Genomic DNA, 20,172 nt, shown 5'->3' with positions numbered 1-20,172 from the left:
ATAATGATGCTGCAGTTGTTTCCATAACAACACAAAGATGTTGTGAAAAAGCAGTTATGGAAATGCCCAGTCTGAAAAGCAACTGGTCAAGACAGCTCATGTTCAAGAAATTTGAAAGAACTAGTTAAGGAGCTTTAAAAGACATCAGTGTTGAATTTTTCAGTAAGCATGGGGGTACTGAAGAAGTTCTGGAGAACTGGAAGAAATTGAATGTTGAATTAGTATTTAAAAAGGTTAAACGGAATACACTGAATGTCTGTGTTTAATTGCCTATCGTGATATTCTCTCTACTTAAGGTGAATAGGATGGCTTGGGTAGTAAGAAGATTGCTGCCTTTTTATCAGTCAGAGAAAAAATATCAGAACACTTGATATGGGATCATGGAACTAGAAAAGGGGTCATAATTGTATGTCAATCAACAGGGCTCATTTGAAAATAGTTCTTGTTGCAGTATAATTTTTTTAATGAGTTTACAAGTTTGACAAAAGTCATGGTGTGGATGTAGAGCATTTAGACTTCAGTCACATGCTTAAATTGGTAACACATGATATCTTAATGCATAAAGTGGACTGATACAAATCAGTATGTCACATCTAGGTTTAAAATAAAAGTACAAATAGGAATCGTTGTGGATTGATTCTGCTTGTGAGTTCCTGCAAGGGTCAGTTCTGGGCTATGTGCTACTTAACAGTTTTAGCAGTGAGTCAGAAGACAACATAAAAATTTTACTGATGATTTGCCAATAACTTAAAGGCTGGGAAAGGGAAAATAAGGCAGAGTCCAACTCACTGGTACAGTAAAATTATGTATCTCAAGCAGAAAGAATGCTCAGTGTAGATATGGAGGGTGAGGATAGCTGTTCTGGAAGGACATATCTCAGGGAGAGACTTGATGTCATTGTGGATGATCAGCTAATAGGAGTTATTTTGGTCAGAGTGACTGATGTGGTTGTAGCACAGCTAAGCAGGGAGATCTGAAGAAGGAACACATGGCCATTCTGCGTAACAGGACATTAACCTGCTCTTATGTCTGCCTTTCAGCAGGAATCCTCAAAACTGGAGAGGGCTTAAAGAAGATTCTGAAGTATTGCTTCATATAGTAAGCTTTGGCAAAACTGCATTTTGTCATTTTGCTCCCCTTTTTTGATCATTACCTGCAATGCATCTGTAGAGAATACAAAAAGAGTGATAAAATAAGCAAAGGACATGAGGACCAACTAATGAGCAAAGAATAAAAGAGTTTAAGAGCAAGCAGGAGTTGACATTTTTAGTGACAGTGACATTAGCAGTGTGAAAGGTTAATGACTTAAAGCTGTAAAGGAGCTCATAAAGGAGAAAGATTATTTATTGACCTGAAAGTGATAGGTTCACGAGTAGTTGAAAAATACTAGGATAGGTAGTAGACAGAATCTTCTCTTTGTCTTCTGACTTCCTGACAGTCAGATCTATTAGTCTGTATGTTATCTTCCAAGAGAAGCAGTGAAAAGTATTGAATTACTATTTTGATATTAGATGAGACAAAATACTAGAAGATACTCTGAAGGAAATTCCTGTTTTGGCAGGAAGATGGCTCGGCTGAGCCAGAATTGATTTCCCATCATGAGTTCTATAAGGATTTTCTGTAATTTTCTTTTCATCTACAAAGTAACATCAGGATTCAAGAAAAATTTCAGCCCTGCAGGTGTTTGAATGTTTTTTCTGTAAGATAGTGAAAGAAATGGAATTACCTTCTGAGTGCTGGACGCTTCTGGTTTTACTGTGTTCTCTTACAAAGAAAGCTATGGATTTGTGCTGTGCTGCTTAAAGATCCCAAATTTTTGCTGTGACAGTTGAATATTGTTATATTGACTGTGTTTCTTCCTGATCCTTTTATGTTTCTTAATGGCAGGCTTAACTTATCACAATTTCCTTTTTCCGTCTTACATTTCATTTTACTTAAATTGTTGCATTTTGCTGATTAAGACAGAGAAATTGGGCAGTTAATAAGAGATGGTCTTTATTATTTGTTTAATGCTGAAATTCATGTCATATAAGAATTACATATAAGGGGGGATGAAAAGATATGATCTGGAGTTATTAGAAATGTTTCTGGAGTTCCTAGATTTGAGGAAAAGTAAGGTACATAATCTGTTAGTAACTTTATGCAGTAGATTTTCAATTCAATCAGAGAGGCTGAATGGGTGAGAGAAGAGAAGAATTGAGATATAAAGTAAGAGTTCAGGTTGAAATGGAGTGTCAAAATCTTCTATGTGCATCTCCTGCATATGGATTCATCATACTGTAAGCCCTCTTCTGCTCAGTAATAGCTATCTTTGCTATTAGAAAATAAATAAATGGGCAAATATTTCCATGGGAGCTTATAAAACAATTCCTTGCCTATCACTGGATTTAGGCCCTCCTCTTCTATCCAGGCATATTTTGGCTCTCAGTTAATTCAGCTGTAGTGACTGTCTTCCCTTCCTCTTGTATGCCCCAACTCAGTAAGAAGCATCTTCCCAGAGCTGATGAACAGGATTGTTACCAGGTGTTTGACTAAGCCCTTTTGGCTTTTTGCCAGCATTGAATAGGATGTTGCTGAGAGTCTGCATCGTGGGTAACGTAATTAGCAGACAAAGTTTCATGCAGTGCTCTTCATGACAAAGTAGTATCTATGTTTTAATGTATCTTAATACTAGACCTGCAAACTTTATAGAGTACCAAAAACTTTTGAACCTTTTCATCTCAGCCATCTCTAAGATTAACTGGATTTCTGTCATGCTAGAGCGATAAATTCTTGTCTCAAGTACCTTTAGCTTCTGTTCCTGGTAGTCTACCACTAGAAGTTGTGTTTGCTGACAAGAAAGAGGAGGAAAAACCCAAAGATGTATATGTAAATGAGACAGTGGAGTTCAAGGTAAATATTTTGATTACATTTTATTAAGAGGAATGTCTCTAGCAGAACTTCTGCCATGACTGTACTATATGTTGTGGGTCCCATGATATTCAAGCTAATTTCAAAATACACAAGCAGCTTGGAGCACGTGAGTAGATGAGTGGGTGGAAACAGACTTTAGAGAAAGCCCTGAGGGAAGTAAATACTGAAGCTGCAGCAGTGCTTAACAAAGACTGGGAGATACAGAAGTGAGCAATGCCTCAAAAGACACAGAAAGTAAGCTAGGAGGGGCAGACTCAAGTTGCCAAGAGATCGTGTTCTCTTTCCACAGCAGAATTTTTTTTTAATTTGGCGAAATAGATTTGCTTGCAATATGTGATAGATTGTTTTTACATAACATGTTTGTTTTCTGATAGTTCTGTGAAGTGATTCCTCCATTACTTTTTGTAGAGCAAGCCTTGACAAATTTTGAGCATCTAAGCATCAAACAAGAATTCACATTCTTTTCAAGAATTTCTTCCAGTTATTGAATATACCTTGCTTAATAGACCGGTCTCAGTGTAACCCTTACATATACAGTACAGAGTCAGCTTTTCAGACATTAAAGTCCTTACATATTTTAAACACAGACCTCTCCCAAAATTATAGTGTTTGACAGCTAGCCTGTAGACATTCCAGGTGTAGCATCAGTACAGCATGTATCTGCTGCAGTTTGACAGCTATTCTGGTCTAAAGTTACCCTTTCCTTGGTACCCCATGAAAACTGAAGGCTGTCTTAGTACTATAAAAAGGATGAAAGGATATAGCTTTCTCATGGTATGAAATATTTCATAGTATTTTGTTCACCATGTGATGCATGTTTTCATAAACATTAAAATGCAAATGGTTGTAGTAGTCTGCAAAAGTAGTGGTAAGTTTGAGAAAGCTGAACATATGTTTGAGGTTTTTGGTTTTGTCTACTTCCAAATCCTTTCGTATGTTTTCATAATATCACTGTTCAAATTAGTTCTGTTGAGAATATCTTATCTCTGATCAATGACATGTATATACATTCTTCGTCTCAACCACAATTCATGTGAGTTTTCTCAGGTAGGATTCCAGTCTCCTCTGATATGTCATGTTTTTATCAGGCTGGATTCATAATCCACACAACTGAGGTTTGAAAGCAACTCATTTTGTGTCTTTTTGTCTTTGAACACTTCTTGAAAACAAGTGGTGTGTTTGTTCTGGTCAACTTGCTTATGATTCTAGAAAACAAAAGACCAGGGAGGATCTTGAATAATGATTACTGTATGCTCATTTTGGGACTTACATATTTTCATGTGCACAAAATAAAATTAAAAAAATGCTATTGTTGGTATGAATTGTTCCAAAGACAAATCAGAAGGTACTGAATATTTAATTGTCAGAAATATCACAATGAATAATATTTTTTGTAAATTTGTTTTGCTTTGAATAACAAGAGCCTGATCCAGAAGAACATCTCAATTTAAAACTAGTTGATCTTAGCATGCTGGATTTAATATTCACATTGATTCATGGGGAAAATTAAGTGGAAAATAATTCCTATGATCTCTGATATTTTCAGAGATTTTGGTCTTTTTTCTAGCACAACCAAACTTTACCACATGAGTCTTTCCAAGATTTGATCTGAATAAAAATGCATAAATGTGTATGTATCAATGTCATGATTGTGATCAAGTATCTCAGTTATCGATGAAGGACTTTTTATAGATATATGACTCAGGATATCTCTGTCCTGAGATAGTTGCAGTGTAGGAGGATTAATAATAAAGGTATTGAAGAGACTCCATATTACTAGATATCACATACAAGAAAGTTACCTGTTTCCTTTGAAGATCCCAGCCTTCATGCCAGTAAGGAAGAAATCTGTTCTCTGAGTGTGTGCAGTGGTGCAAAGGTTTTATTAATGTTCATTTCAGATGGGTCATTCAAATGTCCATGTGTGGTGAAGATGACAGCAAGTTATGCCTGTCCTCCCAAAGACTGTTGATAAATCCATGTCCTGCATTCTACAGATAACATGCACTTTACAGTTGAACTCTTCTTGTAATGCTTTAGAGCAGTAAGTCTTAGGATGTGAACCACAAAGAGCATTTATTTGTGACTTTGGAAGAAGTAGTGAGTTAGACCATCCCCTCTCTTTGCATGCAGCAAGCTTCAAAGTTGCATATTTCTCCTGTACATGCACATATTTCTAGAATAAAGGGTGTGGTGTTGACAGGCAGCTATGTGCCTACAGTTTAGAGGTACCATTGCTACAGCATCATACAGCTGTAATATACAGAGTCTCTTTAGGGGTTATATGGTGATAAAAATGGGAGTGAATAAAGCACGGTAAAGAACACATTAGTAAGTAAAATATTTTGTTGTATTCACCAGTTTCTGGGAAGTGGTAGGGCAATTTTGAAACATCCTTGGGAGAATGCTATGTTGGTACATTGTAATGAGGCAGATGTAATATAACATGGGCTTTGTTGAATATATGTTGATATTTAACAATATAGGAGCAGAGTTTTCTACAGAAACATTAAACTCTTCCCTGTGGTTTTTGTTTTGTTATAGCTGTTATCTCCTGCTCTGGATCACATGAGGAAAGCTCTTCACCAGATCCACCTCATGAGCTCTCTCTGATAAGAAATGGGATGGTGTCATCAGATCAGCCTTCTAGATCAGGTACCACCAGTCCTCTTCCTTAAATCATCCTTATTTCTACTTCAGAGTCTAGGAGGAGCAAAGATGCTGGTAGTCACAAGTACCCTTAACGAGAAAGCCGTGCCCCTGAGTTTCTGACTGGAGATGGAGCAAAGGCTCAGAAAGGCTTGTGTAACCTTAAGGGAATGCCTCACTTTCTTATTTAAGGAAAAAAAAACCAAAAAACACTTCTCCATCAGCACAGTGAAAACAAACAGATTTGAGTATGGGGAGTTCTTGAAGCAAAAGCTAATTAATGAGGCTGCTTTCCAACAAATACAAAATAAGCTTCTGAAGTTATTTTCAAATGGAATTTTCTTTTTCTAGGCATTGTAAAAGCCCAGTGAGCTGGACAAAATCCTTGCAAGATAAGAAGGATCTTACTGTGGTGCCAGGATAGACTGAACAAATGTCAAACTTTTAATAAAGGCCTAAGATAAATGAGCCAGTTGTCATCCATCACTTTGGTGTGGAAACTCAGAACATTAAGCGACTCCTGACGTTGAGTGAAAGAAGGGGCTGTGCATGCTGGAAAAGGCATATCCTGTCACCACAAGAGGTGGCAAGCTGATCTAGCCTTGACAGGCAAAAATTCCTCATAGTACCATGGCATCCAGTTCTTGAAAATGTGAACCTCCTTTCTGGCATGTCCTGCAAATGTTCCTGAGATTTCTTCAGTCTAAGCTTCTTCAGAGCATTTTTGTAACACCTAGAGGTATATCCTTTGTTGATTGGAGTAGTAGAGGGATTTTTCCTTCTATTTTACATTTTTCTTTTCAATCCCGTCACATTTTGCCTTTTGGGAACCTGCCACTGAAGTTCCTCAGGTTCATTGGTGCTAAGCAAAACTGGATATGAAGCATCTGTTAGTTAGGTGTACACAACAGTATCAGAGCTTGCAACTTTCAACAGTCTCTTATATTGTGACCACGTGAGTGTACTCTGTTCTTTTCGGTGATTTACACTAAACAGCAACAACTTCTTGATGGATCTTTCCTTTACAACACAATGCAAATGATCCATTGCCAGAAAGCTCAGAGGCTTTTTTTTTCTCACCAGTTGTCAACAGCTTCCCTGATCTATTTTAGACTCTTCTTCCAGGCATTCAGACCCTCTCAGGCCTTAGGCTGCAGCAGGGTGGCTTTATACAGCCTGGAGAGTATAGGAATTAGGTGCTTTTGAAGGAGACCACTGTGTCCACTTCTCTGAGCTGAGTAACAAAGCAGTACAGTGTGTAGTGCTTTGTTGTGTGAGGCACATTCCAAGGATTAAGTCTGCATTGCTATAGTTTTTTCTACTGCAAGTGGAGGCGTTAGTAAGACTTATGAAATAACTTTGTCATAAATATTAGTTTCAAGTAAACCTCTATTTAAAAAAGGAAAGGAATTTTTTCTTTCCCAGGTTCTCACTTTGATTTCTTATACTGTAATACTGTCATGAGAGTAATTCCTTTCTGGGTTTTATGACCAACTAGATTTTACCTGATATAAATATTACTACTATTGACAGTAAGTCTGTGGGTACTGAGTTAACCTGTCAAACTTTAAAGAATTTGAAATAGCACAACAGGTCTGTTTTAGGTCTCTGCTTTTCTGCTTTGTCTCATATTGCCATGGAGTTTTTGATCTTCTATTGAGAACCCTAGAGCTGTTTTACTGCATCATCAAATCATAGCCTGAAGTTGTGCACGGACATCTTTCCCTAGATCCAGCTGAGCTGGGAGAATTGCCCTTGTCCTCCTTCCTATGCCCTGCTGGAAGCTGCCATTGCGCGCACCCCCCTCCCCCCCCCCCGCCCTGATTTTCCAGTGCAGCTGCTTGTGGTTTCTGTTTAAAAATGATGGGCTGAACAGTGCAGTACATCTTTGCTAACCTGTGTCAGTTTGTTGAGATGGTCTGGGAAAACTATTGAGGTGATGGCTCAGCTAGTAGGGTGAGAGAGGCAATAACCTCCAGTGGCGAGCAGGCGATGCTGTACAGCTGCAACTGGAAGAGGGTGTGTGTTCGGGCTGGAGTCACAGCCTGTCCCAAGCCCCAGTGATATGCAGCCCCACAGCGTCCTGTGTTTCTCTTACCTCTGCTCACCGAGTGATATTTTTTAAAAAAGTAGTTACAATTAACTTCAAAAATTGGGAAAACTTACCTACAACACTGAAAAGGCATGGTTTTCCCCTTGACTAAAAGGGAACTTCCATTACACTTTTCACTGGAAGTTTAGTTGAAGTATGGCCAATCTCCTGGAGGTTTTTATGTTTTGAATTCTGCCCTACCTGTGTTGCCTGTGCAGCCACTGTCCTTGTTATATCACTGACCTTAATTCTATTCCTTAGACCTGTTCTCTACCAAAGGGAAAACATTGTGTCATTCAAGTTTGCAAGGTCTGAATACTCTCTGAATGTCAGGATCGCAGATACGAATGTTTAGTCTCTTACTATTTCTGCCTATGGCCTGGGGGTCCTCCAGTTATTACTGTGATATTATTATTATTACTACTGAAAATAAATATCACACAAGTTAATATCAGCCTACCATATGTATTCAGCTCTATTCTGTGTGGGAGAGCTTTGTGCAGCTAATATCCCTTCAGGGAGCTTATATTAGATTGATGAGAGAACAGTGAATTACTTTTTGTCTGGTTCATAATATGCTGATTATAAAAAATTCTGGCCAGGATGATCTAGTGTTCTCCGTGCTGCGAATGGACTCTGGAGTTTGTTAGGGGGGCGTTCTTGTCTGTTCTGCTGGAGGAGACCAAAACTGTTAAAAAAAAAAAAAAAAAAAAAATTAAAGCTTGCCTTGCTCAGTTGTTCTGCTCGAGACCCTTCTGAGCTCTTCCTATTGCTGAGAGAGGGTTAACTTCAGCGTTTCCCTTGTTCCTCTCTGCCAAAATGTTAAATCTGTACAGTTTCAATACTGTTCCTGCACAGGGAGTTATTCAGGATTTTATGTACATGTGGGCCAGATCCTCCACTGATGTAAATTTATGTAACACTGGTGGAAGATGCTGATTTTACACCTGCTAAGATTTTACAGGGTTATTTTTCCTTCTGAATGTTCCTTCACCAGCCTGAGTGAGACTCTCTGTTATTGCATAAGACAAATTTTCTTTTTTCCTTTCAACTCTTCCATTTTTTTGAAGAGTTGGCCCCATACACTGTAAATCTGCTCATTCATGTCTCAGTCTGACCCCCATCTTTGAACTGGAGAAGGCCACACCCAATGAAACCTTTGGTTTATCGTAACAGAAACCTCATGCATCATCGGCTCAAGCTGCTCCTGGGTGATGTCTGCGGATGGTTTTGGAAAACCAGACTGGGTGTTATCTTCAGTTGGTGTCCTGGTGTCTCAGGAGAGGCAGCAGCTGCTTCTGGAGAACAGCTCCTCTAGCGGAGACATTGAAGGTAGGCAGAATTATGGTTCCCTCCCTGGAAAGAACATCTGCTTTCCCCCAGCATGCGTAATAGCCCTGGGGGGGTGTGGCAACAGGAGTCGGTTGTGTGTCAGTGACAATACTGCCATATGCTGGTTCTGGTATGTGACTTGTCGGTGCAGTGTCTGTGCCCAAGAGAATCAGTCACTAAGAACCATATAATGCATATGTTCTATATGGGTACTACCTGGGTTGTGCATGTATGTACCACACATACAGCCAGACCCTTTATATACTTCTTTTGTATCTACTTTAGCATAAGCTACTTTTGCCTTCAGAGACTGGATATTTCTTAGGAAACTCAGTCCTTTGCAAGAGAGGGCTGGCTCCTTGTGTTTGCTGTCTGATTTGCAGTCTTTGGCTTTTGTTTTGCTGGATGTGCCTTCACTCTGCTTTGTTTTTTTTTTTCTCTCCTCATTCCTTCCATCACTCATCACTTCTTATTTTCTTCATTTTTACTTTATTCTCTTTTCTCTTCTTCCTGTTATTTTTATTTTTTTGTGCATGTTCCTCTCCTTTCTTCTCATGATTTCTTTCCTCAACCCAATCCTATCCATTTTCCTCTTATAATCTCTCTTCCATTCACACTGTCTCTCTCCTTTTTTTTTTTCTTTTTTTTTTCTCTTTCTCACACAGGGGACATTTTCCTCCTGAACACCAGTAGACTCCCAGACAGATGTGAGTTCAGCCTGCATAGCCCCGTCCTGCCTGGGAGCTTGGACTCTTGCTTGCTGGAACTGGCCATATATTCACAGGATGCTGTTCCTCTCCTCCAGAGGTTCACAGTTGAAATCAGACATATGGAGACAAACAGATATATAATAATTCCTCTGAGAGTTGGCCGTGAGGAGGATGCTGGGTAAGACAATCAATTTGCAGCTGTTTAGTTTGAACTGCAGGGTAGGGTGGAGTCCGTTCAGGCCATTGTTTATCCATATCTTCTCCCTTCTTGAGATCATTGCTTCTGTTACACCAGAAAAAAGAAGGTAGGACTGTCAGAACCAAAATGTGCAGCTCCCTAACAGGAGATCTATAGCAGACTCGGGTTTTGTGTGTCCCCTTCACAAAGAACACATTTGATTAGGAGTCGTCATTCTTCCCTCAGATTAGACAGGGTCAGGAGTGATTGACTCCCTCACTGATGTTAGGATTATAGGTCTGAAATGCACTCACCCCAAAGACTGCCTTGGCAAATGACTGATTGCTCTAAGTATTCAGTGGGTACTGCCAGAGTTACAAGGGTCCCATTTCTCATTTTGAGGTAGGGTTAATTCTACCTCTTGTGAATTTCTTCCTCCTAACATCTACAAAGTTCGGGAACATTCACTTTTGGTTCATTTGCAGAGTTCGGGGAGGGGACGAACAGAGGCTAGAGGCAGGAAGAAGGGAAGACAAAAAAAAAAAAAATGCAGCAACCCTAGATCTGTCCTGCATTTTCTTCTCTTTGATCACCCCATGTTTCACTTTCTCATTCCTGCATGCAGCAGAAGGCAGTGAGGGGGGAAATGGGCAAAGGATATGACTTACAACAGAAAAAGAAGGAGAAAAATCCACATGGCACCTTTTTTTCTTTTGCCATTTTCTATATGCTTTTTTTTTCCTTTGCAGCAATCTGCCTTGTAAGAACCTGCATCAGGCACACAACAGGGCTTTTTGTTTCCATCACCTGACTGACTCCCATGGAGAATTTAAGCAATAGATCCCAGTTCTTGTTTTCTTTGAATTCCTTGGCACTCCCCAGGCTGCCATGGAGATGTGTAGCCAAGACTCCGGGTCAGCCAAAGATAGCAGAGTTTGACTAAAGCAACTTATTTATTTCCTTTCAGATCCCCCTCTCTCCTGCTTTTAGCTGTTGCTCACTTCCTTCCTAGCTACTTTTTCTGCCGCCTTCTTGCCATTTTCGTAAGGAATCTTGACCCCTTTTCTGGGGGTCAATTTCTAGTATCCTTTTCATACCTATAACCTTGCTGCTCTTAGTATTTGGCCAGCCTCTGCTGGCATAAGCAGCTAAAGTCACAGCTCCATTCCCATGTATTATCTTGTGTAATACCCTTCTGATGTACCTACCTGCCCAGAACAGGCACCATCACCATCACTGCAGTCTCTAGAATGAATCGTAGATGTTGTTTAGCAGCTTATTTGAGCACTGTAAAACAGTTCTACGTGAAGTTAAGAACATCATCTCTGTTTAAACATGGTGGCATTTAGATATATTAGAATGGATTTAGCTCCACTGGAAGTTGGCATAGACACTGGTATTACTTAGTGAGCAAAATGAAGCACTGATAAGCCCAGAGGCTTTAGTTTTAAGGACTTAAAGATGAAAGGTGACCGAGTCCTGTTTTAAATCAAGATAGAAAGGAGGGGAAGGAATAAAGACAGAGTAGAGTTAGGAGCTCTTATAGGTCAAATAGTCTTCCTTTTTTTCCCCTTTTACAGGGAAACTTTTTAAAATCGCTGCAAAATTCCAGGAAAATCTGAGTGTGCGGACAGAACAAAATTTACTTTTACACAGTGATTGAGCTGATTCCTACTAGACTGATGACTGAAGATGAACGTTCTCCCCTGATTAAGATTTTAACAATTCTGGTTGCCAAGAACAGAGACTATCCTGAAGCATTCCAGCTTTCCAGTCGCTTTCCAGATGGAGTGGGAGTTCTACAAGCTCTTGTGTGTTAATCAAACAGTGCTGCACAATTAGGAGTGAAACAAGGAGGACAATGAGCAAATGAACTTCAGGTAGATGCCTGTGTGTAGTACACAGTTTAATCTCTGACGATCACTGTGAAGGGATTGTCTTGAGGTCAGAGTAGATACTTAGGTACAGAAAAAAGCTGAAGTGTCACTTTTTCAGATAATCAGGCACTCCAGAAAATCCTGCTTCAGTCCCTTCTACCACCCCTTAACCCCAAAATCAAGCTATACTTCATCATAAAATCCAGCTGCGCCAGACCACTTCAGTGAACTCTCCCCTTTCTGGTCCTAGAGATCTTCTCCTGATCTTGTTTCATCCTTCAGAATCCATCAACCACACAGTTTCCAAAAGCTTAGATGTGTGTCATGAGAGACAGTTACTCTCCTGTCCACATCACTGGCAGCTAGGATTTATCATCAAATCTGTGGTATTGAAGCTGCCACTCATTTTCTCATGCGTGCACTTTAGACACACACAAAGACAGAAACAGCTGAACCTCCAGGCACTGAGTCCTCCGGACAAGTAGGGCAAACACATACTATTTTATTGTTATTATATACCCGCCAGTGTGAGTATTCTGAGTTACTACCCTTAGAGAGACGTTTGGAATTCTGTATATTTACAAAAAATATATAAAATTATGTTTCCCATGATCTCAGAGGGATCAAACATCAACAGCCTGTAGCTTTGCTTGAAAGTCCAAGCCCTTTTCATCTGGTGCTTGGCTCAGAAAGCTATCTTCAGTTTTTCAGGGTTACAGTTATGATGCTTGCTCAGGCCATGTCTGTTGTCTTTCTGACTATTTTGCTTATCTCACCTTTTTCCTCTTTACCACACAGAACCAAAAGCAGTCACAGCTGAAAATTCTTCCAGGTCCTGTGTGCTTTGGTTCTGAATGGTTACATATACTTGTGTTTGTCTTTGGCCACAATTATTTCAGGAGGGAGTTTGTTTCTTACAACTGTAAATGCACACACTCCAGTGAAAATAAAAAAGCATCACTTGGGGCAGGGATAATCTTTGCCCCTTCAATGGCAGAGGGGTGCTCAATAAGCCAGGTTTATTTTGTTCAGTTTTCCTTCTGAAATACAATACGTTGACCATGGTGGTCTTGGCCAGAAAGTAACGAGTTCAAGGCTAGGTTCACTGATGGGTGATCAGTTAGCCAGCTACGCACACAAGGGTTGTTGCTTAATTTTCCTGTCTTCCCCTTGGAGAGGGGCAGGGGTGCGTTAAAATGCCCTGCCAGCTTCCGAGAGACATGTAGAAACTTACCATCTTTGAGACTTCCTCTCTACTCTCAAATCCGGTTGTTACTGTCCACAGGAGTTATTTAACTTCTGCTATGGATCATACATGGAAGTGTTGCCATATAGCTGATCTGAACATCTAGAAAGACCTGAAGTTGTTTGGGATTAATAAATCAGGTGTCCTAGTACATAAGCCTTTGAAAAAGAGAGGTCTGGTAAGCGTCCTCAGAAAATGCCTAATACATACTGACAACAATGAGCACAGCTACTTTGATTAAAAAATGTAGCTAGAAAAGGAGAAGCTGTCTAGCTGTTGTATAAGACTAGCACTTTGGATGCTAATCTGGGAGTATGAATTACTGCCCCTCATGCCTCTGTCAAAACTGCCCCCCAAAATGCACTGGACATAGGAGGAAAGATCTTGACTCTCTAACTGGCTGGTGAGGGCAGGAGGGGGAAGCGTAGATTCTGCTCTCTGGTCTATTTCTTTTTAAGTCCAGAGGCTAGAACTGCATGCTTGTGAAGACTTGGAGCAAACAACTTTTTATACATATAAAAAGTAATCTCTTCTAATTTATATGTTCACTAACCGAGCCTATAATCATTTAACATACCTTTCTGCAATAACCTGTGCAGTGAGTCCCCCTAACTCAGAAAAATTTTCAATTTTCCTGATCTGTTTTTTTGAACTTGTCACTCTTAATGAAGAAATTGTTGATATTAAAATAGTCTTTCTTCAAATTCATAATCACTTCCCTTTGTTAGAGATGGAAAGGCATTGCACGGAAAAGATTGGTAAGGAGGGGGGAAGGCTTTTGTTTAGCAGAGAAGATCAAGAAGCTAATGCTGAAAATAAAAATCAAAAGTTAAAATCACAGGTTTGCACAGTGAATCTTGAATTCTTTTGCATTAAGCATCAGGTTGCTTGCAATTCCTTTCTATGCTTACAAATTTCTCATAATGGTGTCATACTCTGGCAGCCTCATCATACATACAGAGCAGTTTTAACATCTGAATTTAGAAGAGTAATATTACCTCATTAATTGAGATCTGACTTGACATAGAATCAATAGTAAAGGTATTGCCAAGCCATGCTTATCTGAAAGCCTGCTACAATGATCCATCTTCTGCTAGATTGACAGTGGGCTTCATTCCTGATTCCATTAAGAAAATTAAATTGGCTCTGACTAGCCTCTGTTTGGATACTGGGAACAAGCAAAGAGGGTGCATTATTTACAGCATTAGAAAACTTGCTGCAGTTGGATCTTAGTTTGGAGGATGTCTCTGAGAGGAAATACCCAGCTTGTTATGAGAATCTGTACACCAAAGTATTGTATGTCATGCAAAGCTACTTGTCATTTTTGTGGACTCTGGATGTTTATCAAATTTTTCTGTGGTGGTATGAATGGAGTCAAATTTCAATATTAGAGATCCTTCAGTGCAGTACTGCAATGTTTCATGGGACCTAAGGGCTCTGACTCAAAATAGCTAAAGAGCTGCCAGTTCGCTCATGTGGTGATTTAAGATATTGGCCATACTCTTCTACCAGAAGTCACAGTCCTCCCAGCAGAGGTAGCATAATGGACAGTATGTCTCTTTCTAAGCTGTGACATTTCGGAGGTTGGTATATGGACTTAGACTGCCAGTGGTTTTCATTTATTTTGGTATACTGGGCTTTAAACTGAAACATCCAAAGTATCTGGCTGATAAACCATATAGGATTAAGGTGAAGAAGCTAAACAGGTCATTGTTTGCAGCTGTGGGGCAGTAATCACTACCATAAAATCTAGCAGACGCTATGAATCAGAGGCTGAGTGCTAAAGGTTCCTGCCCTCAGGGGTGTGTTAACGTTGGTGATGCAGTGATGTCTCAGCTAGGGGGTAGGCTGTAGCTTGGTGGAGGCAGTAGAACTGTGTCTCAGTGCTTGGAAGATCTAGTATGCTTAACAGGTAAATTCAAAAGATTTAAAGGCTGTCCATATCCTCAGTGGCTCATTGAACCAGTTTGATTAAGGCCTGTTGATTTTTGTGGCCAACAGGATGCAAAGCTGAGTAGTGTAGCAGAAGTGTGGGGGCTGTGGGTTAGTGCTGAATGCTCTCGGATGCTGTGCCACAGCAGGGCAGAAAGAGTGTGTTTATAAGTGTCTCAGAGCTGGAGATTCCTGAAGCTGCACTGACATACAAGATGGAAGTAAAGCAGTCCTTCTGCTTTGCTGGATAGTAGAGATAATGCAGTTGTGGTTCAGGACTGGAGATTTCTGAAGCTGAATTAAATTATACTGAAATATTGAATATGATATGGCAGGACAGGAAGCATGAGAAATAGGGTCATCTTGATAAGAGATGGCTCAACCTCAGTTGAGTCTATGGTGTCTGTGGGTTTTTGTGCAGGTGTATAAGACTGAAAGTGGAAGATGGGGGGAGCGCATGGGAACGGATAGTAACAAACTCTCACCAGAAAAGGGAATATGGTTGGTTTGTGGCAGGAAGAATGAATTAGGAGGATAACCAATGGCAAGCAAAAGTGGTGAAGGTGATAAACGATCCAAGTTACCTTCGTTTTTTTGGCAGGTTGCAGATTAGGTGGTTTGTGGTTTTCACATCGTGTCCAGTAGACATCCCTTTGTCCTCCAGGAGTTGCCTTCTAATCTGTTTGTGGTACTGGAGAAGAAAATATGATCGTTGCATGGCAGCTGAAGGCATTTCCCAAATGAAAAAGTACTACTAGGAGCAGAGCCATAGCAACGCATCTTGACACTGTCGCCTGGCCTCCTGCCAGCAGCTGCTGTCTCTTTCTCACCCCACTGGCATTGGCTTAGAGTCACTTGTCCAGGGTGTCAGCAGCAACATCAGCAATGTATGGGATTCAGACAAATTTATCTCTGTCTGGCATCTTTTTCAGAAGATAGCTCAGAGCAGGGATTCCTCTGTTCCTATCCTTCCTACAACCCCCCCTATATATGTGGAAGGCACATATTGGGAGTGAGGAGGTTGTCCAAAACTGGTGATAATTTCAGTACTATTTTCACTTGAGAATCCTTGGGAATGATTGGATGTTTTCATCATCAGGAGCAGAAATAGGATCGGCTGCAGAGAAAACTCAATATGAACTTTGTCAGGCTGAACATCACTTATTTTCTGTGAACAACTGTTTGTTATGCTGGAGTTTACATTCTTCTCTGGAGATATTCAAAACACGCCTGGATGCGATCCTGTGCAATGTGCTCTAGGTGACCCTGCTTGAGCAGGGGGGTTGGACTAGATGATCTCCAGAGGTCCCTTCCAACCTCAGCGATTCTGTGATTCAGCTTATCCCCGTAGGAATGCTATCACTTCTATTTGATAGAGTGCAGAATCTTTAACCCGGGGACTCCATGGACTCCAGTTTGCTCTGCACATGTTTGATAGCTCTTTGTTATCTTCTAGGATGAAATGGAAATCACTGATGGCCCATGTTGGCCGAATAGAAAGACCTTTTAAAATCACCTTGCTGTATTCAAACTGTGGAGCACAAGAGGCTGGACTACTGGCAGTGGGCTCCTTGCAGCTCAGGAATTGCTTTCATGGTATGTTCCAATATAGTCAGGTTTCAAACAACCAAATGCAGTCGAAAAAGTGAGCATCATCGTCACCAAAATTGATGACTGTGATCTGGGAGTAGGCTGGATGGGAGATAAATAATAGTTGAATTATCTCCAGGGTTTCTGGCAGTGCTTTACCTATCAAGGGTCATATTTGCATGTGTTTTATGTATGCAAACACATGCACATGTGCTCTGAAGGCAGGGTTGAAGTTCAGAATTATAAAATTGATATCAGTAATCCACTCTGCTTTTCAGATTTGTTTTGCATAATTTTTGGATGAGAAAACAACAGAGTTTACAGCGCATCCAGCAACAGGGATGGAGAAAAGTATTTGTCTAGATTATTTTAATATTTTTCTTTCTTAAGTAATAACAAAATCCTTCCCAGTGTCACCAAAGCATTTTCTATACTGTGGTTCCATGGTCCAAATCTATAAAGAAAAGAAACTTTGGTCTGTATTCTATGGGATCTGCTTGTTACTGCCAGGCTGAGAACTTCTGTCTAAAATGAGAGTAATTAGAATGTAATTATTTTCACCAAAGTACTGAGTGCTCAGCTTGGAAATGCTCAATTTCACCTGGTATTTACGGCCCTGTTGCCAATGTCATGCAAATGGTGCTCATTACCTGTGCAGAACCCTGCTGATGTCATTTAGACTTCTTGGAAGTCTGTTGGCACAGGCAGCCTGCAGGTCAAAGACATAATCATCTTCACTTCCTGGTTTTCATGCATTAATATAATGCTGTTGCTTCTGTTTTGCAGGCAGTGTAGAAAAGCTTAGAATGTAAATATATCCAAGAGAGTACTGGTTTCACAGAGCTGTTTTATAATGTATCATGAGACCATTTTTGATCATATTAGAGATTTAATTTTATTGTGGTCATTAATCTTTTTAACAGATGGTATATTTTTAATGCAATGTTTTTGACAGTCACATAGTTTTTGAGGGCTTGTATACAGCTTGAAGTGCTATACTAACTGCTCCCAAACTGTCCCTAAATAAGCAGCATGTATGCAGCACAACACAGTGCCGTGGAGAAATACTATCTCAGACCACGTACCTGGATTTCTGCACATATGTCCTTTCTTTTCCTTCTGGAATTGGTTACTTAATTTGTGCATTTTTTCAAGAGCAGTAACAGTCCCAGTGGAACTTCTGTGCAGAGCTCTGCTAATGGGGCTCAGGTCTAGAAGTCCTAAGCATGTTCACTCTACACACAGAGATCCACAGAACAGGCTGGGTCCATTAGGAGTGATGATTTCAGGAAATATCAGACTTATAAATTGTGTACAAACCAGTTGCTGAGTACCTGTGCAGTAAAGTCAAATGCTGCTGGAGTACAGCCGACTAGGCTAATAAGGGTGCATATGTGAAGTTCCTGCACAGTAAGCCAACCTGCAGGGGAAGCAGCACACTTAATGGGCTCAATTCTACAGAGCCAGGATAGAAATATGCCAGCAGCATAGGTATTAGTTATCCCTGACTCTCAATAGGGCATAACAATGTGTCTGTTGGGACCAGAGCTAAGGGGGTGTCTCTGCCTACTGCAGCAGAGTGTCATGCAACATGCCCTAGCTGCCTGATAGGTGCACAGTCACGTGTGCAGAACTGAAGAGCATGCCCTGGTAGGAAACTGTAGAGTTCTTAGCCAAGAAAAAGCTGATTATATAAAGACAGCACAAAGGCAGCAGAGAACAGTGGGTGAGAGAAAGAAATGGGCAATAAATTTGGTCTCCATGAAAGCTGAGGCGATCTGCAGGAACCTCATGCTGGAGAGAAACCTTCATGGTAAATAGTCAAGGTTAGGATCACTTGCTACCCCAAGAATACACGTCGTCATACACATGAAGTCTGAAGACTCATCCCATCCAAAACCCTGCTTTAGACATTCTGTCACCTCACCTCTGGACTTTCTTCTGTTTTTTTCCTTTAGATAAAGAAAACCAAGATCTTTCTATATATGACAAAGGCTCCACCTTCCCCTGCCTTCTTGGAGGCTGTGTCAGCCACTTGCAAGTCTGTGAATTCATCAGTGATTGCCCTGCCAAAGAACAGGAAGGGGTGAGGTGTGGTGAGTATGTAACATGCCACTTCATGGGAATATTCATCCCATCAGGAGAATTAATTTAGAATGAACAATAGGTTAAATTGATTCCATCTCTAGATGAATTCAGTTTTTTGCCTCCTGGATTAATTTAGCCTATGTATGTAAATTGGGTATCAAGATTGTCTTTGAAAATTCACCCTCTATAGGATAATATAGATTTGGGGCTTTGGGTTTTTTTAAATATTGCAGTACTGAGCTCAATGGCCTGCCTTTCATATTTACTGCTGTTTCAGAGAAAGGCAAAACCTTGTTTATACATCTGCAGCTGGCTGAGGAATTCCTTCTGAACCTGCCTGCAGGTGAAGGCACTGATCATCATTCTAGTGCCACCTCCAACATGATCAGTCATAAATCTGTCCTTCTGAGATCCCAATTCTGAGCTCACGTTGCATATCATGATGGAAAAATCTCCTGATTAAGCAGAAGTGGTGCTAAGAAGCATCTTTTAGCTTTGTTGCAAGTACAGTGGCAAAGATCTAAAACAGTTTGTCAATAGTCAACCTTTTAACTGGACATAGAAACCCTTGTGATGTCTGCAATTTCACGTACAGCAGTGGCCTTTACAAATGTATGACAGTAATTTACCACTCTTGAGACTGTGGGAGGTGTTCTTCAGTATCTAGAGCAGGACAGAACTGCAAGGTCTCTAATATTTCCAGATGCAAATAGTGTTGACTTTTTGATGGTGACTCCATGGAAATAAATGAGACCTGATAATATTTTGTCATTGAAAGACTGTGTGGCGTCAGTTGTGTTACTTAGGGAACTACAATGAGTTTTGACTTTTACTACTGTTTGTTTTCTTCCATAATTGGATTTCTTCTATTTCCTTAGTTTTTCATGTTGTCCCTTGCAGACAGTCTCCCAGAGGGCTCACATTGCTCTTTTGAAGAAGGTCCTTGTGGCTGGACACTGAATGGCACTGCAGCATCCACCTGGTCTATTAGGGGCTTTACCAAAATGATTCAAGAAGCCCTATTTATAGGGTCTACCTTGCAAGCCACTGGAGGTAGGTTTCTCATAGTTCTCTCTCACTGTGTGTATATGTGTATATACAATAGCCTCAATCCTAGCTTTTTTAATTGATATAAAGTTCTTGGCATCTCCATTGCCAAATCAACTTTAGTATCAGTGTTATCTAGAACAATTTTTAAACATAGACAAAGTTAACTTTTGATCATGAGTCGAAGCCTTACATGGAACAAATTTGGCAGCAAAGTTAACACAAAATTGAAAGACATTAGGATTTGTCTTCACTTTTAAAAGAATTATATTATGAATTTCCTTGTCTCTATATATACCTCTTCTCTTCCTGCTCCTCTTATGAGCTGTAGACTGTAGAGTGCTTCAGCAGCAGCATGACAGCTGCTGCATCACAAAGTAGAAATTGCCCAACAGAACCAAGCAGCTTGTAGAAGCATGTATCTTTTGGAGACCTCTGCCAGACTCTGCCAGTGGGTTCAGAGGTTAGAAAGAGCATCACACATAAGTATATCCTGTGACCAAGTGTTCATGCACATT

General features: G+C 40.3%; 1 protein-coding gene across 1 annotated transcript in view; it reads left to right on the top strand.

Annotated features, from left to right (window-relative positions):
- Window positions 1–4,230: 4,230 nt before the first annotated feature.
- Window positions 4,231–20,172, top strand: part of LTK (leukocyte receptor tyrosine kinase) — a 55,678-nt gene continuing 39,736 nt past the window's right edge. The window contains exons 1-7 of the mRNA XM_013959407.2: window positions 4,231–4,258; window positions 5,458–5,568; window positions 8,831–8,986; window positions 9,652–9,874; window positions 16,386–16,525; window positions 18,478–18,615; window positions 19,508–19,660. Coding sequence (XP_013814861.2) covers window positions 4,231–4,258; window positions 5,458–5,568; window positions 8,831–8,986; window positions 9,652–9,874; window positions 16,386–16,525; window positions 18,478–18,615; window positions 19,508–19,660 — 949 coding nt within the window. The remainder of the gene's footprint in view (window positions 4,259–5,457; window positions 5,569–8,830; window positions 8,987–9,651; window positions 9,875–16,385; window positions 16,526–18,477; window positions 18,616–19,507; window positions 19,661–20,172) is intronic.

This window comes from Apteryx mantelli, chromosome 4, assembly GCF_036417845.1.
Source record: "Apteryx mantelli isolate bAptMan1 chromosome 4, bAptMan1.hap1, whole genome shotgun sequence".
Taxonomy (NCBI): Eukaryota; Metazoa; Chordata; class Aves; order Apterygiformes; family Apterygidae; genus Apteryx; species Apteryx mantelli.
The sequence above is the reverse complement of the archived record's forward strand: the minus strand, read 5'-3'. Positions and strand labels throughout refer to the sequence as shown.